The sequence below is a fragment of the Phocoena phocoena genome, chromosome 1, assembly GCF_963924675.1.
Source record: "Phocoena phocoena chromosome 1, mPhoPho1.1, whole genome shotgun sequence".
Classification (NCBI taxonomy): Eukaryota; Metazoa; Chordata; class Mammalia; order Artiodactyla; family Phocoenidae; genus Phocoena; species Phocoena phocoena.
Genome location: NC_089219.1, coordinates 76,409,861 through 76,436,291, shown reverse-complemented (window position 1 = coordinate 76,436,291; position 26,431 = coordinate 76,409,861). Strand labels below are relative to the sequence as shown.

The 26,431-nt window shown below is 37.8% G+C and overlaps 1 protein-coding gene across 1 annotated transcript; it reads right to left on the bottom strand.

The window, feature by feature from the left end:
- LOC136133364 (calcium-activated chloride channel regulator 4-like) lies at positions 1–26,431 on the bottom strand. The gene is made up of 14 exons (XM_065890599.1): positions 26,230–26,431; positions 23,187–23,327; positions 22,899–23,046; positions 19,466–19,574; positions 17,522–17,699; positions 16,959–17,177; positions 14,684–14,911; positions 11,209–11,386; positions 9,821–9,927; positions 6,857–7,072; positions 5,997–6,264; positions 2,348–2,518; positions 1,165–1,401; positions 1–798 (listed from the first exon to the last, which is right to left on the bottom strand). Exons 1-14 carry the CDS (start codon positions 26,386–26,388, stop codon positions 356–358), a joined length of 2,802 nt encoding a protein of 933 aa, XP_065746671.1. The 5' UTR covers positions 26,389–26,431; the 3' UTR covers positions 1–355.

Here is a 26,431-nt window from a genome sequence, read left to right as displayed (position 1 = left end):
TTCATTTTTCTCAAATATTGTTTATTTGTCTTCTTACACTTGCATTTTGACCACTCCAATAGACAGTTTTAACTTCTTGATGAAATTTGAATTTTTATAGAGAATTTTTGTGTCAGATAATATACAGCCAGGTATGAATATGAAAAAGGATCTTTATCACCTTTTGTGATAAAACAATGAATAAATAAAATTATTTAATTTAATACTGATTCACAGTTTTTCAGACACCTCTTCATGTTTATATGTAGTCAAACTATCCCTTCTAAAACTCTTAAAATTATTTGTATGAGTTCATGATCACACATGATAAATTAAAAAATTGAGAAACATCCTTTACTTTTGTCGTTGATGTTTTTTAAAACCCTGTTCTAGGTCTGCTAGAATTTCTTTTCCTGCTTAAGGCACAAATGGTGATACTCAAAATCAGACTGACAATTATCACAGTGCCAACCACTAACACCACCAAAGTAGAAATGCTGAGTCCGGACTTAGGGGGATTTTTATCAGTAGTAGGATCTGGATGAATTTCATCAGGTATGTCGTCTGCTGGAGGAACAAACAAAGCTACTTGTGCAATGTTAGATACCCTTGATGTCAAATTGCTTTTATCCACACTTTGAATGGCAATGAATATGTGGGTTGCATTTTCTTCTGAGATATTTCCTGGTTTGAATGTAAAGGTTTCCTTGGAGTTGGCCTCATTTGGTAACAGATAAGTAGTGTTCACTTGCAGCGCATCATCAAAATTATCCCTTAGATCCAGGACACTTCCACTTATTCTTATGATATACTTTCGAACTAAGAAAAAAAAAAAGTTACATATAGTTTAGAAACTAGAGCATACCATATTAAATTTCTTTTTATTCATTCTCCTCAAAGATGTCATTTAGTCATGCCAAGCTTATACTCATATCCAAAGCCTTATTTATTTTTCCATAAAAGCTGAATTCTGATTTTTAAACTCTGCCAAATGCTACCTTCTTTATGAAAAGTGATAGCAGGTTGAAATGTGTCACATTTGATGATTCAAAACATGAGATTATAAAATTAATACTTTGCTGAGCTATTAATTATAAATTGTTTTCCTCTCACACAACCTTACACCCTGGCTTTTGCAACAAGCAACTTTCACTTAATCAACACTGCATGACACTTCGTCCTTACCTTTTCCAACATCAAAATCATCTCCTGGTGCTGTCCATGTTAGACTGATCTCATCCTCATCTGATGTGGCCTTAAGGTCTGTGATTTGACTTGGTGGGAAGACATCAATTGAGGAGGGAAGATTTGGAACATCTGAAACCACAAATGCACCTCCAGATGCTATTCTGGTGAAACTCTCCAAGTTTGTCTGAGTGTTCTCATCAATTTCAGGTCTTGGTGGATTCCCTTTAATGTTCCCTGCATTAAAAATTCCTGGTATTTAATGGGCAAATCTGCACTAATATTTTCAGAACTCAACAAATTGTATTTCCTATCCCACATCTTTCCCTTTTTTTCCCATATACACAGTTACATTTTACTAATTTTGGTGACAAAGTCATAAGCATGCAATTGGTGGAAGAATTCTTTCATTAGTATCCTGACCAGAGTATTGTAGGGTAGAACTGGATAAATAAATGGCTTTGGCATTAAGGCTGCACTGAATGGGTATATTGTTATATAATTCAACATATGCCTTTAAAAAAAAAAGGAAATGCTTTATTTCTCAAATTATCTTCAAGATGGGAATAAACCTGGGGAAATTACTACTGGTTCCCTCCCAACCACTTGTGCCGGGTTCCTTACTTCCTCCCTGTTGCAAGTGTTAGGGAATAATACTTCGGGTTATATTCCAGTTGCCAACAGAAAGCCCCTAAAAGTCACAAGCGACAAAACAAAAGAAAGCTAACAAAAATGCATTTTTAATCCTTATCATCACCTTCCTCTACACATTTTTCCTTTTGACTCAGTAAAAACTTTCCAAATAAATGTTTACTCACATATCTTTTAACAGCATATGTAATCGGAAGGATAAATTCTACCACTGGTTTGTACTTAGGTACATAACCCATTAGCCTGTTTGCTTCATCCTGAACTGAAAATGTGGCATATTATTGTTGATATAGGTAAGATGCTCCAAACTAATATAATAATGGGTGACATTTATCAAGATGCCAGACACTGTACCAAACCTTACGTTAATTTGGAGGCACACTGTAGTATGACTGAGAACTTCATTCCAGAAATGGGAAAAGCTATACTCTGAAGTTGTAAACTATTTGCAGCCTTAATCATATCAACTCACAATTATTCAAGCCGTCACTGGGTTTCAGTGACAGCTTGAATAATATTATGAGGTACTCACCATCCACTACCCAGCCTGGTATATATGCAGCTCTATTCAGTGGATGCCATAAGTTTCGCACGACAGCATTTTCTCCTCCATGAGCCCGTACTTTCAAGCTATATCTGCCATTTTCTTTATAAGTTGTAAAATATCTGGAGTAGACTCCATCATTCTTAAAAGAATCAGCACCTTATTATAGAAGTGAAAGAATAAATTACTACTGTAAAGAAAAAGAGAAATTTATGCATTTTCTAAACCAAGCATATGGCCTTTATAAGCATATTGCCTTGATTGGGCTCCCTATTCTGTCATTGACCCCTTGGGGAATATTTCCATTTTGCTCTGCCAACTAGTATCATGTTGAATTGATATCCTTGTGTTACTTTGTGTGTGTGTGTGTGTGTGTGTGTGTGTGTGTATACACACAAGGATCCCCACTAAAGAAAAATTGTCTTTGCATAAGATTTAATTATCACTCCAGTCACATACAAATTACCTATTTTGACTTATCTTCAAACACTCATTTTTATTTTTATTTTATTTTTTATGTCAAGATTTCCTTAGCTAATTCATTAATTTTAAAAGATTTTTTTACATCTTTATTGGAGTATAATTGCTTTACAATGTTGTGTTAGTTTCCGCTATATAAAAAAGTGAATCAGCTATAATGAATACGTATATCCCCATATCCCTTCCCTCTTGTGCGTCCCTCCCACCCTCCCTATCCCACCCCTCTAGGTGGTCACAAAGCACCGAGTTGATCTCCCTGTGCTATGTGACTGCTTCCCACTAGCTATCTATTTTACATTTGGTAGTGTATATATGTCCATGCTACTCTCTCACTTCATCCCAGCTTGTGCCCTCAAATCCATTCTCTACATCTGCATCTTTATTCCTGTCCTGCCCCTAGGTTTTTCAGAACCATTTTTTTCCCTTTAGATTCCATATATATGTGTTAGCATACGGTATTTGTTTTTCTCTTTCTGACCTACTTCACTCTGTATGACAGACTCTAGGTCCATCCACCTCACTACAAATAACTCAATTTCGTTCCTTTTTATGGCTGAGTAATATTCCATTGTATATATGTGCCACATCTTTATCCATTCATCTGTCGATGGGCACTTAGGTTGCTTCCCTGTCCTGGCTATTGTAAATAGTGCTGCAAAGAATGTTGGGGTGCATGTGTCTTTTTGAATTATGGTTTTCTCAGGGTATATGCCCAGTAGTGGAATTGCTGGGTCATGTGGTAGTTCTATTTTTAGTTTTTTAAGGAACCCCCATACTGTTCTCCATAGTGGTTGTATCAATTTACATTCCCACCAACACTGCAAGAGGGTTCTCTTTTCTCCACACTCTCTCCAGCATTTATTGTTTGTAGTTTTTTTTTTTTTTTTTTTTTTTTGTGGTATGTGGGCCTCTCACTGCTGTGGCCTCTCCCATTGCGGAGCACAGGCTCCGGACGCGCAGGCCCAGGGGCCATGGCCCACGAGCCCACCCGCCCCATGGCACGTGGGATCCTCCCGGACCGGGGCACGAACCTGCGGCTCCCGCATCGGCAGGCGGACTCTCAACCACTGCACCACCTGGGAAGCCCTGTTTGTAGATTTTTTGATGGCCATTCTGACCAGTGTGAGGTGATACCTCATTGTGGTTTTGATTTGCATTTCTCTAACGATTAGTGATGTTGAGTATCCTTTCATGTGTTTGTTGGTAATCTGTATATCTTCTTTGCAGAAATGTCTATTTAGGTCTTCCACCCATTTTTGGATTGGGTTGTTTGGGTTTTTTGATATTGAGCTGCATGAGCTGCTTGTATAATTTTGGAGATTAATCCTTTGTCAGTTGCTTCGCTTGCAAATATTTTCTCCCATTCTGAGGGTTGTCTTTTCATCTTGTTTATGGTTTCCTTTGCTGTGCAAAAGCTTTTAAGTTTCAGTAGATCTCATTTGTTTATTTTTGTTTTTATTTCCATTACTCTAGGAGGTGGGTCAAAAAGGATCTTGTTGTGACTTATGTCATAGAGTGTTCTGCCTATGTTTTCCTCTGAGAGTTTTATAGTGTCTGGCCTTACACTTAGGTCTTTAATACATTTTGAGTTTATTTTTGTATATGGTGTTAGGAAGTATTCTAATTTCATTCTTTTACATGTAGCTGTCCAGTTTTCCCAGCACCACTTATTGAAGAGGCTGTTCTTTCTCCATTGTATATTCTTGCCTCCTTTGTCAAAGATAAGGTGACCATATGTGCGTGGGTTTATCTCTAGGCTCTCCTTTTTATTTTTAATCCTTACCTCTTACACTATGATCCATTAACTTTCTGGTCTAACAGTGGAAAATCCATCTATTATTAGAACAAACATTTGGGGGAGCTCAGGAATACTGTATCATAAGGATATTTCTTCATATCACCGGTACTAGAGTTATTTGTTAAATTGCAAACACATTTCTCAGGGAGGTTATGACTCTAGGAGAGAGGTTCTTAAAATGAGGTCCTTGGACCAATAGCATCTGCATTTCTCTGGATCATATTAGGAATGCAAATTTCTTAATTTGCACTCCTAGGGAAGGCTCCAACATTCGTATTCTGTTTTAACAAGCCCTTCAGGTGATTCCCTTTCATGCTGAAGTTTGAGAACCCCTGCTCTAAGTCATTGTTAATCACCAATACCTTCTTAGGTAAAGGTGTCCCAAATTAGTTAAGTAGTCATTGGGTTTCACCTGAGAAATGAAACAAGATACACGAGTTTTAATGTAGCATGGAAGGGGTTGGAGAAAAGGAAAGAGTCACTGGACAGTTTAGGAAAATATTATCATATTAGATGAAGACACTGAGGTGAACCAAGGAACAATTTTGCCTTCTAGATTTTTCACAGGGCCAACTCTAGTTGATGGTAGGATTATAAATTGACTGATTTAATTATACTGAAAAGAAGTTGATAGAAAATTCTGACAATTTAGAAGTTTACTGATGCGGTAATTTCTTTACTAAATGATCTGTCAAAAGAAGTTTCAGTTCCCAGAATATTTCAGAGTCTGGGAAAAAGGTCTTTAAGTACCACTCACCCACATAGACCAAGGAGATAGAGCATGACCAACACTCTATTTTGTTTTCTCCCAGTCAGATCTGGTATCTGATGATGCTCCAGTGATGTTCCCTCCTCTGTTATGGCAGATCTACCTTCCCTTGTGTCTCAGTTCCTGAGAGTATATGTGAACTTTTATCTAGCTGTTGGGAATTACTCTTGCCTGTCACCCTCTCCCTGCCAAGGGCCCAAATTCTACTTAATTTCATACTACTGCTTGAGTTTCACTGTCTCTCACCAGCCTTTCTTGATTATATGCCCCTTAGAAACACTTATTAAGAATTCTTGATTCAGTCCTCAATCTCTCCAATGAGACTTTCCTATCTGTTGGTAAACATTGGTTGTCTAGATGACAAACAATAATGACAGTAAATAAAATTCATTGAGTGTTTACCATGTGTAAGACACTTGCAAATAACTCTGTAGATGTTACCTGGATAGAATTTCATGCTGGTCCAGCTGTTCATCCAAAATCTGCATCAATTCTTCTGGTGCCTATCCCTCTGCCCCACACTGCCGCAGGGACATAACACATCCTGAGTTATGAAAATATAGGCTTGTTCAGAGAAACCTGTGAATTACCTGCACCATTATCCAAAAGTTCCAAAACTTCTGTTTTCCCAGTATTCGATTCAATGAAAGCAGTCACATTGGCTCCAAGAATGGGTATATACCCTTGTAGAATTTCTGCATAAACAATCATTGGGCTGGGGAAGCTGTTTGTATCTTTATTCATTTTAGCATTCACTGTGATTGGAGGCACAGAAGAATTTGCCGCTCGAGAATTTACTGTTATAGTTAATGTCTCCTCTTTTGCATTTGCTTGAAGACTGTAAGTCCAAACACCCACCTAAAAATTCAATGGAAATGGAGTAAGTGTCCAAGAGCAAGTTATTTTCTGTTTCCATTATCTAACTCTAAAATAAATTGTATAAGTGTGTTGCAGAATAAACAGGGTTTTGAGAATTTTGGGGGTTTTGAGGGTAAAATGATGAGAGTTGAGGCAGTTTGGATAGGACATCCTGACTATTATAATGCCTGATGTCCAAAATTTATGAAATCTCTGTAAAAATAAGCTTTGGAAAGTTTGCCTTGACCTTATCCTTTGATCTCAAAGTCCACAGATTCTATGATCTGGTAGTACTAAGAAATGGCTCTGTAGCTATCTACACAGCAAGCTGCACAGACTCTTACTACATTGCCTCCTCAAAGTTATTCTTAGCCTACCTAATTTTTTCCCTTCTCTTCCTTCCTCCTAATGTGTAAGTTCTTTCTTTTTCCTATCACCAAAAGTTTCAGGACCATACAGGCATAGAAAGTACATTCTATTTTATCTTAATTTTGAAATGATACAAGTATTGGCACCCATATTTATGATATTAAACAATGTATTTTCACCTGTAGAATAAATTTGCGAGGAAGTCCAAAAGTTAATTGTTTACCTTTGTAGTTCCTGGAATACTGAGATAGGCCGTTTTGGAAGGTTGATCCACTGTGAAATTTCCCACTGAGTTTCCAGTGGGATCCAAGAGAGAAATAACGGGAAGCTGTTGGTTCCATGTGATGAGAAAGAATGTGTCCTTTCCCACAGTGCTATCAATTATTACAGTGCCGTTCATCCAGTCAGTACTGTCGAGTTTTAATCCCTTACTTTCAAGCTGTTTAAATATATCAAAAAATTAATGACTGGAGAGGAGGGTAATTTTATGCTTTTTTACATATTTTAAAATTTCTGCCCTGAGAACAAACTTAAATATGGCATACCACCTTAGGCTTGTGATCTCTCTGAAAGCTGATTGGGATGTGACTGTTGTCAGTCAGAAAGTGTGGAAATATAGGGACTGAGGACAGCACAGGGTATAATAAAAGCATTAGAGCAGGAGAATGGGGTTTACAGCTGGAGATATGGCCCTGTTATTATTTTCCCAGTTGTCTTGGCAAACACCCACCCTAGGATTTAGCATTAAAGGGTACAACTACCTCTGAGAAGATGAGCTGTGTGTGTGTGTGTGTGTGTGTGTGTGTGTTGCCTTCAGTTTACCATTTTCTTGATAACCTAAAATAAAATAATGCTGGTGGCTAGAGTGTTTGAGTAGAGGAGACACAGTAAGTGGTGGAGTTCAAGAGAGAAAATCAGAACTAGCAAATAATGAGACAAACAGAGATATTTTTCTGATGTGAAATCTTGAAATAATTTTTCACACACTATAGAGCATTAACATTGGACAGTAATCATGCCCAATAAGAGTGGAAAGAGGGCAAACTGATGTCTATGGAGTCTGAAATCCTGAGGAGAGAAGAAGTGAAAGATAGGACCTTTCTCTAAGAGGGGCTTAAAGGAAAGTTTTTCAAGTCTTTGTGGACAACTCTCAGTCAAGGAGAGCCAACTTTATCCACTGACCAAGAAGGTACTTCCTTCAGATATGTCATTTCAGGAATGATGGGAAATGTCACTTCTACTCCATCACAGTCCTAAACTGCAGATACCTTCACACCCATGCTGATAGAAGGATATGAATTCTACCATTGAAACACGATGGCCATGACAAATATCTTAGTCCTATGTTAAATGGACATGTCTTTGAGAGGACAAATATTATTGAGTTAAATGTGAATGTAAATAACTTTTTAAGCCTCCCCATCAGGAAAGTCTAGGAAAGTTATTAGACCTTGCCTACATAGCAAAATAACTAATTAAAGAGAGGGATGCAAACTTTTCTCTGTATTCCAGCTCCACCATCCAAATCCAAGTTTCCATCCACTCAGATAACATACCTCTACCTTGTCACTATTTTCTTCCAAGATTTACCCATCATGTATGTCAATCCAGATTAACCGTTCAAAAATTTGTTTTCTTTTTGTTATTTCTCTATTTAAGAACCTATAGGCATTTCAAGTGAGGGGAACAAAACTTTACTCCTCCCCCTTTCATACTGTTTAAAAAGTCCATCCCCCAAACTTTGAGCACTTCCTGCACGCAAATGTCTCATTTGCAGCTGATTTCCCAATTTCTGCTCTTATATTTTAAAGTTCTTTTGGTATATTCCACTCTGATATACCATCATCCACACAGAACAAGCATAAAATGATATCCTCAAAATTAGTTCTCTCACCTTATTTGTCAATTGTAGACAATTGTGTCATCATTCTCTGTCAACAAGACTGAAACCCTCAGAAATGAGCTTTATTCTCCTTCAGTTTATTCTTTGTACACTGCCAAGCTAGATATCAGACCTGTTCTTAATTTGGGTTCAGGCTGAACTGCAAACCAGATCTCCAAACCAATCTGCAATATTATCCTAACCTTACATCCTATACTTCTGTCCTCCTCATTGTTGGAGAGTAGAGGAAAATAGGTTTAGATGAATATGTCAAGTTTTAAAGTAGGCAATGAGGTGAATTGGAAGATGGTAGATGGATGACTTGGCATAAAGTGACATGATATAGACGTAGTGGGAATGGATGTGGAGAGAAACAGAATTTTGTAAATTATATTTTGAAGTAAACAGGCTCTGTTAACATTTTTCATGGGGCATGAACAAAGAAGAATCAATTTACTCCAAGTTTTTAAATGTAAGTAACAGAAAACGGTGGTGTTATTGAAACACAGAAGAGAAACAGAGTTGAGGCAAACAAAGAGAAGAGAGGTGAATAACATAAAAAGACAGTGAAAAAAGTGCTTTAAGAGGTAAGAGAAGCCCTAGACTTGTAGATATGCTCTGATTATTCACTCTCTTTCTCCTGACAAATTTATTTCCAAGATATAATCCTTCCATTTCCAATCCACATTCTTGAGTTCATTTATCTAAATTAAATATATTTCATAGCAGTGAAGGTTGGGTAAATCTTGGAAGCATGAGGGTTTTTTTGTTTTTTGGGTTTTTTTTTGCAGTACACGGGCCTCTCACTGTTGTGGCCTCTCCCGTTGTGGAGCACAGGCTCCAGACACGCAGGCCAAGCGGCCATGGCTCATGGGCCCAGCCGCTCCGCGGCATGTGGGATCTTCCCAGACCGGGGCACGAACCCGCGTCCCCTGCATCGGCAGGCGGACTCTTAACCACTGTGCCACCAGGGAAGCCCATGAGGTATTTTTAATGCATTCATAGAAAAACGGATGCTATACTATTAGACAAAGTCTATTTTTGGTGGAAAATTTAACAGCATTAGGTTTTGATGTTATCCCTTAACCAAACCCCATGGGGAAAGGAAAAAAAATACACCTGCTATTTCAATACTTCAACACTTAATTTGGTCATATCTAAAGGATAATTTCTATTTCAGATTGATTTTTTTAATTAAAATTTTATTTGAGAAAGATATAGAACTCAAAACTTATAACAACCAAATTATTTGTCTTGGTTATGGCTAAATGCAGACATAAAAACCCAAGGACTGGGAACTCTGACCTGAAGAGATTGCTGGGAGGCATCGGTGTTTCCTGATGCAAGGGCTGCGAAAGCATCAATGAGGCCATTGTTCTGGGCTTCATCTGAAGCATAAAAATGTTCTCCTCCTAAGGGGTAAATACATTAACTCGGTTGCTTTCCAGAAAATAAATATTTTCACATTTTAGTGATTAATTAGATATCGGGTAAACAAAACCATAGTTTCAGTTTGTATTGTTAAAATAGACCAAAATCAGATAGGTGTAATGCTTAACTCTGAAATGTTAACTTAAAAATGTCATAACTGGGAGGTAAGCTACCTTTAAACCCCACTTATAGAAATCTTCCTGGCTTAAATGCATGAAATAATCAAAGAATATGAAAAAATGTTACAATTTCATGTACTAAAGCTCACAGAGTTCACATAACCTTTTAGGAGAATTATTCACTTTAATTATCATTTAAGATACAGTTCTAACAATGTAAGCTTTCAAGTTTTCCAGCCAGAGTGGATCAGAATCAGAAAATTAGAAAAGTTAAAGAGCTTTCATATTGAGATATTCTGACAATAGTTGGCAATGAGGAGATTAAAAAAATGGTAAACAATAGAGACAAGTCCAAAAAAGGCACTACTTTGGGGGGAATACTTGGGACAGAAATATTTTACAATGGCCGTAAAAGTACTTTGAAATGATGGGAGTTTGTACAATTAAGTATTAAAGAACAAGTATATGTTTGGTAGCCTTAGAGGTCAATTCAATGCAATAATTGATATTCATAACGTTATAAATTGTGTTCTCTACTATGTTTAAGAAGACACTGAAAACATGTAGTCCATTTTCATTACATGTCTCTGTATCTAAGATAATAGCTATTGTATATTTAATCAGAAACCTTGTTATTATATTTATACAGCCTGAGCTATTCCTTAACCTCCAGTCTAGACTCTGGTCTCATGTATTTCCCACTGTCCCTCAATGTGGCTTGCATTGTCATCCCAACATGATTTTTTTCCCTCTCATCACTTTTTCTTCCAGAGAAAGCAAACAACTTGATAAATGTCCAGCTCCAATGTCACCTTGTCTCTCATGCCTTCTTTCCCTGACTCTGTTCAACCCTGGGAAAATCAATGGCTCCCTCTGTCCACATAGTGCTTGACTCCTATGTATGTCTCCTGTTATGGAAAAATGTTATCTGATTATGCTATCTGATTACTACTTTTATTTGTCTCTCCTGCCAGCATGACTGTGAGCACCTTGAGATCAGGTCTGGTGTTAAACCAGAGTTAATCTAGTCCCAGGCTCCTAGCACAGCACCTGCATAGCAGGAGCTTAAGAGAAGTTGTCAAATTGTCAGCCTCTACATTTATGCATTGTTATCAAAGGACTAGAATGTATGTCATATTTTACCTGTTACATTGCTCATCTTTATGACTGCTTTATCGGCATTTGGTCCCAGAGCAATAAAGTGAATTATGGCCCCACTTTGTTTCACTTCATCAATACAGGTGTTTGCAGAGCTATCCTCCCCATCAGTCAGCAGCACTATTTCAGATCCATCTATTTGGGAGTATTTCTTTCTAATTACCTACAAATATAATCAGAGCATTATTACAGGTGTTCCTAGATCAAATGGACATAGAAAATAAAGTGTGCAGGAAAGAGGAGATAGCTTCTTTTTTAAAATCATAGGATCTGCAGTCAACAACTGCTAGGGGAACTTAAACATGACTTTATATTTTCTGTCTACCTGCTGTAGGGAATGTTTGCTCAGATGACGTTTGTGTGGGAGCAGGGGTGTGGAAAATCCTACTTGGGTTAAATGACTATGACATCTCAGTCTGGGGAACTCAGGACAACTAGACACCAAAAATATAATGGCAGAATGTGGCATTAAATATTTTTCTGTTTTCTTTGACCAGCGCGTCCTCTGACAGGCCTTCGGTGTATAAAGTCTGTTGTATATGCAGCTAGATGCATTAAGAGTTTACCTCAACATTTTTAAAAAAGTTAATGACTCCAAATTAGGGAACCCTCAGTATGCTTATAAAGAAAAGATATGGAAAGTTCTAAGCAGGTCAAGGTTAGAGATCTTGTTATATAATTTTGATTTTACCTCTCATAGTCACAAGCAAAAAACTAAGCATATTGGTGGTGTAAGAGAATACATGACTTATTGAGATTGTGTTCTATCTGTGGCTTGAACCGACTGAGAGTTTTGAATCTAGACACCTATAAGAAAGAAAGAGAATTTATCCCAGGATAGCAACCGTATTTCTTCTTTGACAGCTTTATTGGTAATGGCTTCTTGACACACCATTTTGAGAACTTGTGTCCAGTCCAAGAGGGAAAAAATGACAGGTTATCAGTGGCTTTCATGAACTTGCAGTGGAGGTGTGTGTAGATTTACAAAGGAGGGTTTAGAATGTAGAAATTCTTAATAATGCTGGTGGCAGGGGACAAAGTGACCAGTCTCATTTCAAATTTTGCATGTTTTGAGGCAAAGAATGACTATTATGTACGTTTTATAATATATGTGAAATATGGTGTGATATGCAGGAACCAAACTAAAATATAGGAAATGCGTTGATACATTACAGCATTTATACAGCATCCCCACCACATTCCCCCTACACAGTCGAGAACAAGATGAAGATTCAGACATTAAGCATGGTTCTCTGTCCTTCACATCTCCCTTTCTTGTATTAGTTTATTCACTGTACTGGTTCCTGGGGATTCAGCAGGAACTACATGGTTTTTTGCATTCATGGAAAGAATTAAATTTAAAGATATTTATTGAGATTTGGGTGATAAGCTGAGGAAATATAGAGAAGAGTGACAAATACACAACTAATATATTCAGTAAAGAGAAACAATATAATAGTGCTACCATTTACTGAAATTTGCTAAGTGTTAAATGTGTTTTACACATTGTGTAATTTAATCCAACTCCAAACTCCCAACCTGTCCCTAGATTACTACCCTACTACCACTCTTACTCCCTACATTTTATTTTAAATCAGGCAACCAGAGTCATCTTCCTAAAACATGAATTAATTATCAGTCTCTGATACTTGAAAGCCTTCTGTTGTGTTTAAAATACAAACCTCTTATATTTTTTGAGGATTTGAAGGATCTAACCATTGTCTACCTGGCAATCATATTTCATACCCCTTCATTTGCCAAATTCCAGTGCCAATAGCTTCTATCATTTCTTAGAATAATTTAGTTTTTTTCACTTTTTCCCAAGGGACTTTGCCCTTTCCTTTCCGCCTGAACCACTGGCTCCTTCTCATCTTTCAAATCTTAGCTTAACCATCACCCTTCAGAAAGCGCCTCAATGGCCTCTCTACCTAAAGTAGGCTGTGCCCCTCTTTTCCCTGTTACTTAATCGCATTACCTTTGTTTGGTCCCTTCACAACACTATCTCGACAACCTTCAATTATTGTTTTTAAAATAAATTAATTGATTGATTTATCTATGTATTATCTGTTCCCCACTGAATTAACATGCAAGATTTGCTTCTTACATAAATAAATATGTGTTGAATTAATTAAAATATGTTATGTTTACTCCCTGCTCCCTACAATATGTTGAATAAATTAAACATGAACAACCCTACGTGCTAGCTTTCATTACCCTATTGATGAGGTAATTGAAGGCTAGTGAGGTGAAGGGTCAGGCTTAGGGTCAGAAAGCTGATAAGTGATCATTGGAGTTTGAACCCAGACTTCATGGTAGAAAGCTATGCTAAAAATGCTATTCTATTTATAAAAGGGATATTCAATAGAGTTGGGAGTAGCAGGAAAAGCTACATAAAGGAGCAAGGATTTTGAAGAATTGGTACAATTTTAACATGCAAAGATGGAAAAGAAGCATTTTAGGCAGAGGGATTACATGGGCAAATATATGGAGGCTGTTTGTACATAGTGGGCTTGGAGAACAATGTGTAGAGTAAGTTGGTTGGAGCATAGAGCATTGGGAAGGAGGAACTGAGAAAATACTGGCAAGAGAGGTGAGGGCAGGTTTATCAGAGGCTGAGAAGCTTTTAAATAACATCAGACTGAGAAATTCAGACTTAATTTTATAGACTGTGAGGGGACAGGATTTCTAAGAAGGAAAATGACACAAATGATATTAATTGTGAGTTCAAGATGACCATTTGTATAAAAATAAGATTCATAATAATTATTGTGAATTATATGTTCACTATGTAATATAATAAATGTTGTTCTAAGTATGAACATGTATCATTTTGCTCATAATAATCCTATGAGATAGGCATTCTTATTTTCCTGTATTTTATAGATAAGGCATTGAGAATCCAAAGAGACTGAAAACTCTGCCTAGATCACATGGCTTGTAAGTAGCAGAGCCAGTACTCTGATGTCAAAACTCATGTTCTGACCAGTATTCCTTACCCTAAGTATGACTAACAGTTCCTGCTACATCTGGAACTTTGACAGATAAACATTAGTTTCCCTAACTGAACATCACAGAAACTAAAATGAAGATTGGCCTGAAGTGGAATCATACCATCTGACTTGCTTCTTTGCCTTAAAATTTGATGACTCTTGCTGCTCAAGAACTCTTATTTATTTAATTAACATTAATTGAGCATTGACTACTGCATGGTAATAAGACAAAGTCTCTGACCTCATTGGGCTTATACTCCAGTGGAATTTTAATGGTCATTTATTTACCCATTACTTTACTCATTGATTTACTGATCCATTAAAATATGGACAAGTGATTTTTTCTATGTGATTAGTTCTATGCTTCTTAGTATTAGTTATGTTAAAATTAGGGAGCAAGTATGTGAAGCAGCACTTAACATAAAAATGTCCTAATAGTAAGCAAACTATATTTGAAGTACAATTTTTACCTGAAATCCTGATCTAATTCCACTGCAGATGGAAGTTCCTCCACTAGCAACTGTAGGTAAACTGTTCAAGAGCTGTCTTCTTTCATTGCTGCTTATTATTTGGATTAGATTACTTTTGATGTCGGCACGACTGTCAAAGTGCACCATCCCCACCCAGGATCCATTTTCAATGGTCTGAAGCAGGAAATGTCTTGCTGCTTGATTCATTCGATTTAGGCGATTAGAACTCTGAATAAAAAAGGTTAGGAAAAACAACCAAGTAATTTTTGACTGGAAAATAATAGCAGATCACATAAAATGAGTGAATAGAATTTGTTTTTAAAGATTTTATGTCAATAGTAGTTGATGTTATTAAAGAAAACATTTTTTCAATTGATAAAATTAAAAAATACAGTTTTATTATGTAATACATATGTATAGTATAGTAAGGAACCCAGGCTTTTAACCAGAGCTGATTCTTGGCTTCTAAGAACCTAAATTAGAGGTGTAGAGTAGGGTGGGCGTTGGGCTGGAGCTGGGGGGGTGATGACATCTTAGAGACTGCTTAATTACTCCTGGGATCCTCTGTTCCAGTTGTATCAAGATGAAACTCCTCCCCAGGTCCCACAGTTTCAAATCAGACAATCATGGACTCCAGCTAGAAACTGAAATCTCTCCATCCACTGGCCACCAGACTACCCAAAAGATGAAACTTACTCTAAATTCTGAGAGACCCCATTCCTACCCCACCCATTTCCTCTTCTGCTCCTAACCTCTCCCCACCACATTTCCACTAGGGATTAACTGGGATTGGTTCTTTGGTAACCCGTTAGGACTCATATCCTTATATCCTAGGTGAATACCCAGGATATATACCTTTCCATGTGTTTGTCCTTTTTCAGTCCCTGAATACCAATTGACCTGTGGTACTTCTTCCTAACACATGCCCAAATTTCCCTCTGAACTCCCCGGAACGAAATCATGGTGAAGAACTTTTTTTACATCCACATCTTAGCAGGTTTTCTCTACCACTTTGCTTTACCTTTAAACGTGGCTCTGCCTGCACCCTGTCTAGAGGAGGCTGCTCATCTTCTTCCAATTAAGAACCTCACCTCTCCCCAGCGACACTTCCTAGAACACTTCTGTGTGCTGGTATCTACCACTCTGATGCTCTTTCAGAAACCCTGTGCTATTGTGGATTATTTCACCCAGCTGTATCATCCTCTGCCCTTTCCACTACCACCCAACCCCCATTTGTTGAATACATTATTCCTGATCTTCAGCATGCTCTGTTCTGCCTCAAATGTGCCATCCTTCTGGGTACCTTATCACATTACATCTGCTCATTTGTAGTCCATTCGTTTCAACAACTATTTATTGAGTGCCTACATGTGATAAACCCTATTCTAGACAAAAGGGATACAAAGATGAATAAGACTGCTTCAAGTCCTAGGGAGCCTGGTTCCTAGAGAACATGATTTCAAGCCCTAGAGGAGTTCACAGTATATAGTAGGAGAGAAATGTGTAGTTTCAATATAATATATAGTAAAAGAGGTTTGTACAGGTCATTGTGGAAGATCTGCTGAAGGGCCCTTAACCCAGCCTGGAAGACCGGCCCATGTCCTGGACAAAGCGGGTACCTACATCAAATTTTGAAGGGTAAGGTAAGTATGAGTTAACTCATGATGCGGAAGAGAGAGAATTTTGTCTCTTCAACTATGAACTGTTCAAGGATATGGATCTCTATTCCTAAAGCCTAGTACCATTCACTTAATGAGGGTAGAAGGAATGAATGGCTGAATCTGGTCCTATCTTCTTTATGGTGATGCTTTTTGTCTGTGTCTTTGAGCATAAGGAGGTCATTCATATAGGTGATGCAAATAAGATAAAGCCATGTTAAGAATTCTCGTGGTTGATCTTTCACTCTCTCCTCATTCCTGTCAAGTATTTACAGTAGATAGAGGGAGCAAGGTTAGGAAACTTTTACATATTTCAGTCTCCAGTTCTGATCTTCTAACAAAAGCTTTACTAAAGGACCTAAAAGTCCTCCTCCATAAACTCTCCATTTTCTGGAAAAAAACAGTTTCTTGGATTAGGTCCTTCTAACTCTATTGCCATCCTTCTCTTTCATTATAATTTTCATTGCCCCTCTTGAGGTCAAGATCACAGGAAGTGATGGTACTTATGCCACCATGCAGTTTAGAAGAATCCAGGTGCAGGTAGCAGTCAGAGTGTCCTTAAGCATTCAGTCACTGCCCTGTCCCTACATCCAGGAAAAATGGGTGCATGAACTTACATCCATGCTTCCAGACTTATCAAGGACTAAGCACACAATTCTTTCACTGATCTTTAGCAATGAGAAGACAGGCGGAGGGGGTGGTGCCACCATAACCACTGTGTTTCTAAAATCCTCAGAATTGCTGATCACCTCCCATGTGCTTCTGAAATCGCACATTTTGTTTTGTAGGCTTGGAGCTTCACGGTTATGGGTTTTGTTATTACAGAATTCAGCGACCTAAAAGGTTAACAAAATGAAAAGAAATTTTATATATGATGAATTTATTTTTTTATATGATGCATTTAAAAACTCAACTACAAATCTGAAAAGTATTAAAAACCTTCTCTAAAAATGTTGTTTATTGAATGAAATATGATTCAGGGAGGAAACATAATAGTAAGGCAGATTTTCAATAATAATAATAATAATAGGTGACACTAGATGAGTGCTTACTATGTGCCAGCCAATGTTCGAAGAACTCTATAATAATACATCTAATCCCTGAACAGATATTTTATAAACATGATAACAAGTCCTCTGATTATAAATATACAGTCTGAAGTAATGATTGGTATACTTACAGAATCAATACCTTGCATAAACATTATGGATGTCTTTTCAGTTTGATATTTATCAGGGAAGAACTGACAATCTTTTTCATACAGTTTTGTCTTGGAATCAGTTTTGCATCTCTTAGTTACACAGCTGTTTCCTTGACACTTATACACTCTGTTTATACCAGTAATGCCTGTGGAACACCTGAAAATGTGTGACAGTTAGTCTTTGAGGCAACCTAATCATTAAAATGTATATAAACCCTTAAGTGGTCTTCTTATCAAGGTTTTCAATAATGATCTTTATCAAGGTTTTTATTCTTATTTGAATACCACATACATCCTATTTTGACAGCAAAGTTTCAGGGTTCCTACCAGTGCACTTATCTGTTTTTCAAGAAATTTTTGAGGGAAATTTTAAGTAGGATCTCCAGTCTATGCAAAGGGTGAGTTCTCTTCTGGAATTAAATCTCCTGCTCTCCTGCTTATACTAGTGGCTGTAGGCTCCCCTTTTCCAAACATCTCTCCTAGTACCCTTGTGATGGTAAATGCACTGCAGGCATCTGGAAAAGGCATCTTATGAAATCATTTACTCTTGGTACCACTTTAGCCTAAGGCTGTTTGTATATTTCTTATTCAAAGAAATTATCTTCAAGAGAATGAAATGTCGCATAGCTACAAGTATTTTGATTATTCAAGGGATATTTTTATCCAAAGTGAAATGTGGCTAGAAGGAAAGACTGGGATACTGCCAAGGACAGTAAAGAATAGTAGAGGGATTTTAGACGTATGTTTTATTGCATGGAATTTGCCATAAGTGGTAGTGATTGTAACAAATGTGCTGGAATGTGAAATGTAGCTCATCTTTTCAGTATATTCCATTTCAAATTAAAAAAGCAAAGACTAGATTTTATTTAGTAATTCAGGGAGTCTTCTAAATATGTCTGTGCCTCTATTGCCCCAAAACTCAGCAAACATAATGGTGTTATCTATGTTAACAACCATGATGAATAGTATGCATAGACTTAGACATTTAGGGGAATATGATATAAACAAACGTAATCACATAATAGTCTTTAAAATACTCATCCTAAAACTTGGTGCTATGGTGCTGAGGAAGGACCTACACTGAAATCTGTACATTTTTGATAAGTCCCCTCCCCCAGCAGGGCATCTAAGATTGATTAAGCTGATGATGCCCAATTTTACATTTATTACCCCACCCATTCTGCTCTCTTGATCTCAGAATCAAGAGGATTGTCCATTATTAACTGTGATGTTAGATTTGTATTTTAACATGAACATTATAAATCCCAGGAAATTTCTGTTTGGCTCTTTGAAGCTGGTTGATTTCCTACTCAGCCGCATTTACCACTACTTATTGTTTTCATTCTTTTGTAGAGTAAATAATTTTGACCTCCTAGCACATAGTACAACCCTTTACAGAGAGCACTCACTTCAGCAAAAATGAGTTCTGGCAGCTATGGTAGAGAGGTATAAAAATATGTCAACTTGACTACCAAATGCTCTTGAAGTTATGTGTATTTTAAATGAACAACCAGCTTCAGGACTTCCCTGGTGGCACAGTGGTTAAGACTCCATGCTCCCAATGCAGGGGCCCTGGGTTCCAACCCTTTTCAGGTAACTAGATCCCATATGCATGCCACAGCTAAGAGTTTGCATGCCACAACTAAGGAGCCAGCAAGATGCAGCTAAGGAGCCCGCCTGCCGCAACTAAGACCCAGCACAACCAAATAAATAAATAAGTTTTTTAAATGAATAAATAAATAAATGGACAGTCAGCTTCTTTGAGATACATTTTCTTAAAAAACCAAAAAGCACTGTTTTGTGATGTAGTATCTGTTACCTGCATTGGGACAAAAATGAAAGAAAGGCTTTTGAAAGAAATCAGTCAAAGGAAAATGAGAAGTTACTGCCTGCAGTAATTTAAGACAGTTTAAATAGTCATGCCTTGTTGCTTCAATTTTCTTTGACTTAGCGCTGTAGAAAGGCTCATCATCATTGTACTCATCAAACACTCCCCAGCGGTGATGGGCCCACTCATGGACAAACAGTCTACCTGTGGGAAAATATTTCAAATACATGATTATACTTCAAATGACATAATCCATCCCTCATATATTTTAAGAAAATTTTTTAAAATCCAGAATGTTTAGGCTTTAAATAGCTGATAGCATTTATATTTTTGTTTATAAAAAGCATACTGAATTACATTTCATTTTATTAATTATATAGTTTTTAGCATATTATTTTCTATTCCACATTTGTTAAGTCAATGAAACGTTTATTATGTGTATGCCATGGGCAGAACAGATTGAACTTTGAGTTTTGGTTCTTGGGGGGCAAAATGTCTTAGATATTACAGTGGTTTTTGGCTCTACAAAACTCACTCCTACCAACAACATAAACATACGTATAACACATCTGTGGTATTAAAATTTCACGAAGGTACAATTTAAAAATGTCTATATATGCTCCGTAGGAGATTGATAATGAAAGAAAAAGATTGAAAAACACTGCTATAGACAAAATATAATTTGGGCGGGTGTCTAAATAAGGTGATTAATTTATAGTACTTGGCACATATAAGCATTAATGAAATGAAAACATTATCTTTAATTATATATATTCAGCACTATACTAGATTCTAGGAAATATACATATGAGTAAGATATAATCCTTGACTAGGATAAGGTTAGAAGAGGGAGTCAGAATTAAAATTTTTCTTCCCTAAGAATTTCAGGGTGAATAGAAGAATAAAGAATTTCATCCTTGAAATGCAGGATGAAAAAATAAGTACATTTTTTGTTTTAGGAAAAACTTCAGCAGAAATAGATATGGAGAAGTAGAAGTTGGAAATATAGTCTGGTCCACTACAATGTGTGTTTCTCCAACTCAGATTACCTCGTAAGAGCTGAAAATTGGAGGACAGTGTCAGTATTATGAAGAAGTCATGTTTCTTCTTTAAGTCATTGCTGCTCAAAATGTGTTCCTTGCACCAGCAGTGTCAGCATCACATGGGAGCTGACAAGAAATGCAGAATCTTGCATTTACTCTAGACCTATTGACTCAGAATCTGCTTATTAACAAGATCCCTAAATTATTCCTCTACACGTTAAAGTTTAAAAACACTGTTTTTAGGTTCCTAGGCAAATGGGGCCAGATGAGTGAACATGAATTATATACATCCTTCAGTGTGGGAGGAAAAAGCTCTCATATCAGCTACAGTGATTGGAATTTGGTGAATTTTAAGAAAATTTAAATCTGCCTGAACCTGTGGTTCCTTTTTTTAGAAGAGTCCACTCTCAGACTGGCTTTCTTTGTAGCTTATGACTGGTTGCCTGGCTCCCATGCCCTCCTCAGTTTGCTGAAAGAAGAGAATTCAGGTGATCTGACCACACATACAAAAAGGTAACTATGTGAGGAGATGATATGTTAATTAGCTCAACTGTAGTAATCATTTCACTATGTACATGTATAGCAAATCATCATGTTGTACATCTTAATTATATATAATTTTTATTAAAAAAGCAACACCTCTGACTTAGAATTCCATTCCTATCTCAATCATTGTCTCAGTTCCTACTAGCCCTGTTCTCACTTTCAACAGCATGTCTGTGTGTGTGTGTGTCTATGTGTCTGTGTGTGTCTGTACTTTTAATATCTTCTGTGGAGGCAGCTTGCAGCCACACTGAACTGCTGCTTGGATGGTCCAAAAGATCTTTCCAGGTACCTATTGTTTTTGTTATCATTTTTATTACAAATACATAGATTTTGAGGAGTTTCTTCTTCATCTTATTTCCCCCCAAAGCCTTGTTGTTTTTAAGGCATTGTTTTGCAGAATGTGAGTTTTCCCACAAACACATGTATCACATTATGGCAGAAGCACTTGTCTAAGAAAGAAGGAGGGAAACTGTCAGTTATGGGATAAGGGCTGAGGTGAGGGGTATGGGAAAAGAATAAGAACTCCGGTAGGGACACTGGCTTTAGACAATGAAGAAAATCTTCCTCTTCTAAGACAGGTGGAAGTGGAGGGAAATGAAGGTGGAAATGAGTTTGGGAGTAGAAAGGAAGAAGGAAGGGACCTCTATTTTCTCAATCAAGGCATCCGTTAACTCATGAGGTGTAAAACACTGGCTAGTGATCTTAAGAAAAGTGGTAGAAGTTTAGAACAGCTGCTATGGGGAATGAGAAAGCAAGAGGAGAGAAGGCAAGTCCAATCATTGTTGAGTAGATTTGAGGACTTCACTGAGCTTGGAAAATGTGTTTTTTTTAAATATACCGATTAGGTTTATAATTTCCTTTCACAATCTTGGAAACATATTATCAAGAGTCAAAAAAAAAAAAGACTGGAAATTCTGTACAGACAATTGGCAAGTTGAATAAAACATAAGGATAAGAATGGTGAGGGAGTTGTGCTATTGATACTTGTAGCTGACATGACAGACTTTGCTGGATATGTCAGGTAGAAAAGAAAGTATATCTAGAAGGGCACAAAGGATTAGAGGTGGCAAGTACAACAAACATGGTCAGACTAAGGTATGGGGGAGAGGTAAGATTGGGATGGGATAGGATGATGGAGCTTTTAGGATTGGGTCCAGGCAATGTTGAGGACCATGACTAGCTGACTGTTTGACAGAGATAAGAGACTTAATGAATGTTCGCTGAAGGGGCAGTGGAAGAGGAAGAAGTGGTTCTGGGGTGTGCAGATTCAGGAAGGCTTTCATTGAGTAGTGACGTATGAGTTGGACTCTCCTTTGACAATAATTTTCGTTTTCGTCTGAAAAATATTGTGCTTTAGTTCATTTGAAACAATGATCTTAACTCTTAGATTGAACCAGATGAAATTGCCATTTTCATAGGTAAAAACGATCACTTATAGACAAGTTCATCTGGTTCAAAGAATGGGTTGAATAATAGTATCAGCAACTAACAGCCTGTGAGCGTTTTCTCTTGGCCAGGAACTGTCATCTTGGCCCTTTTCAGCTTGCCACGAATCTGCCTTCCATGGAGGTGGCAGGTGATTGATTAATATCCAGCAGTGGAGAACTGAAAAATTAAAACCTGAAAAGTGTTCCTAAAGCAAAACATTTACTATGGCCATCCCACGTTCAAATTTCTGTAGAGGCTGTACTGAGTACAATTACAAGGATGATCTAGTTTAATATTCCCAACATTTCTATAAGATAGGAGCTCCTCTACTCACCATTTTTTAGGAAATAAGCACAGAGAGGCTGGGTTGCTTGTCCAAGGTCACCCATAGCTGTAGGGGAGTCAGGATTTGACCCTAGGGACTCTGGCTCCAAGGCTTGTATACTGAACATGGATATAAAGCTGCATGTTGGAATCATGGCAAAACATTTGTTTTAACCAAAATTCCTACCTGATGGTCCAAATTCATTTTGTTTTTTTCCAAGTACAAAGTCAGGGGTGAAGTGAATGTATTCTCCTTTTCCTTCACAGGCTGTGAACTGCTTGGTATATGGTTCATCTCTACCTGGGATGGTAGGTGGTGAGACTAAAACATCAGCCTGAAAATGTTTAAAAAGGTGTTTAAAACGTCAGAATAGGAATGATAACATTTGTGTGAAAAACTCTGAAATGATTAATTTAAGTCAAAATTGACAAGCAGCAGAGAAAATATTTTTAAGAGAAGATTTTTGAGTCTTACGTGTTTGTAACTTTCATGCTTCGGCCTCTTGTACTGAGTGATGTTCTTCCAATTCTCTGGAATTAATATTGATACATTTTTGAAAAAAAATCTTTTTTTTGTGGCTTCAAACAGATAAGTAGATGCTGAAGTCACCATGTCCTATTATTATAGGAAAAAAGAGAAGTGAGGATGGCCAAGGTAGAGAAGACTAAACGAACAGGCATTCAACACAGGCAATTCTCACCTTTAGTCATTAATACAAAAAGCAACTGACTGGTGAGTAGGGTTTCTGATTCAAAATTTGAAATCTGTCACCTGTCAATCCAAAACTGTGGCTTAATTCTGCACATTTAACAGCTTTCAGTCTTCTATAATCCTACATCAAAAGTCAAATACTTATGTTTGACATTACAAGGAATTGCTTAATATGATAAAGGGCATGGACTTTGGAAGCATCTAGACTTGGTTCCAATACTAGCTTAATACTCTGGCTTAAACCTTGGCTAGTTTATATGACTGCTTTGAATCTCAGTCTCCTTGTCTCCTTAATATACTATTACAACCTACCTTTAAGGTTGCCACAAACATGAAATTAGTTATAAAGTACACATAGGCAGTCATAAAACTCACTGATATCATTACTATTATAATTCCTAGTAGGGAACAGCCTTACCTGATGCAAGCTGAGGAAAACAGTTTATGGTGATGGCCCATAGAAGAGATTTTCACTATATTCCCACCTCCCAGCAGAGGCAGCTGGGTTGGGAGCACTGCGAGTGGAGTAGTGGAAAAATTCATAGGAGAGGCAGAGCTTTTTGATCATAGGCAGGGCTTCTTGCTCTGCCATCAAGCTGAAAATAATATCACCTTATATTGTTTAGTATCCCGAACCCCAAAATGTTATGATTAATGAGAGAAATTGTTCCTCCAAAGAGCTTATTATCTAGTGGAGTAAATAGATGGATTAAATGTTCTTTGGTAATCTATTCTGCATGATCAAATCCACTGAATAACTGAGGAATACTGGGTGCTGGATGACGGTGTCAACCTCTTCATGTTGCTGGCACCACCACAGTCTACAGTATTGTTTATGTCAAAGTAGATCCTCCTCTCAATTCTTCCTGACCTAACATAAGACCACAATAAAATTATTCTTCTTCAGGAATTTCAGGACATTCTTTCCTGTTCTCTGGAAGATGGTCTGGTGTGCTCTTAGTGTATTGAAGAGATCATTAAACTGACGAGGCTCAGGGCAGGGATCAGCCAGAAGCCAGAGTGCAGAGGACTGAGACCCAGATGACCAGCTCTTGTTAGGGAAAGGGCTTCAGAGAGCTCCCAAAGTAGGTTGGAGGTTACTTCTCAATTGATGATAATTATATTTTTCCAAGTGTTCAGGCCAAAACCGCTGAAGTTTTTTTTGTCTCCTACTTTCCCTCCACCCCTCTCTACTCCACACACCTATCAACAAATTTCTCTGTGAGACTCTTAGAATTTGTCCAGAATCACACCACAGTAATGATCTCTACCACAATATCCCTGCTTCTATTCAACATTACTTCTCACCCTTGAAGCCTTCTGTGACTTCTATTTTTACCTCCTCCCCTCCCCTACCCCACACAACTAAGCCATCAGCAAATTTGCTTATGATAACCTCACAGACAAAGAACATGTTCAGAATCACACCACATTAATGATCTCTACCGCAATATCCCTGTTCCAAGTCACCAGCACTTCTCACTTGCAACAGCTTCCGACCCAGTGTCCCTCTGTACCTCTATGCTGCAACAGAGCTTATACAGGATGAAGGGACAAAGGAAAGCCCTCTACAGTTTCCTCAAACTGCCGACAGAGTGACTCCAGAACAAGCACAAGGGAACACACCTCTTCTCTTCTATGGATTCTGATTTCACTCAGAGTAAAAGCCCAAGTCTTTCCGATGGTCTGGGCCCTGCTACCTCTCCACCTTCAGCTCTCCCCCACCCTTCTTCCTGCTCATTCACAGTTGTTTCCTTGGCCACATCAGACATGCTGTCACCTCCAAGCCACTGCACCTGCTGTTCCCTCCCCCAGGTTTTCAGCTGGCTCTTCCAGGCCTCCGCCCCGATGTAACATCAACAGTGAGACCTTCCCTGACTACACTGCATGAAACAGTAACCACATTCTCTCCCTACCCCAGTCCTGCCAACACTGCCTATCCCCCTTTGCTGATTTATTGTACTGCATAGCAACTTACTACCGTTGGCCTGCTCTACGTTGACATGTTTTTATTATCTATATCATCTGAAAATAATATATACTGCAGGAGATTGGGAGCTTTAAAAATTTTCACTGCTCTCTCTCCTGGCATGCCATAAGCAAGCATTCAATAAATAACTGTTTAAAGAACAGACAAGTCCAAGCGATTGTCTTCCCAGTTCAGTTCACCCTGCTGCTGCTTCTCACCAGAAGGATGGGAGGTAATTTCCCCTTTTCGGTTCGTAACATTTGATAGCAACGGACTTAAAACAAAGATTCTCTTTCTTTGATCCCCTTTTCTTTCCCTCCTGCAGTGTGAAAAGAGATTGTGTTTGTCAAAATAAATGGCACAGGGACTATAAACATTCCCTGTACTACAGACATTTTCTGAGGCTGAATTTAAGCAGTAAAGATGTACTGCAGTGAAGTTGTGTGCTGAGGACCACCCTGCAAACTGTGTTTGAGAGACATTAATGAGTTGTATGTAGGCCTGGAAATATGCTAAATATTCAGAAAACGTTATAGTATATCTGAAATAAAAGTAAACTTTCATCCAAAAAAAAGAACAGATAAATCCAGTTGCTAATTTACAGATTAAGAAACTGAGGATCAGGGAGACCCCATGCCTTGTCTTTGGTCTTATGGTGAGACAGGGTAGAATGCTGTCTAGAACCTTCAATTTCCACTGCCCATTGCAGCATTGTTTTTTACTTCACCATGCTGCTTTTAAACTTCCTAGAGTGCTGAGAAATTTCCATTGCAATTATTAACTACTATATATTTTTTCTCATCAGTTCAAACAGAAGAAATCCCATTTCTTTCTTACCTTTATCTGTTGAATTAGTGTTTCATCTTCTGGCACAGCAGGGTCTATAGCAATGATAATGCCCTCGTAGCCATTGTTATCCAGCCGAACAAGGGAAGTATTGGACCCCTGCAGCAGGTATAGGGCCAAGAGGAAGACAAAACTTCTGAATAACCCCATTGTTCCTCTTGAGTTGTTCCCAGCCCCAATGTTGTTCAAGAAG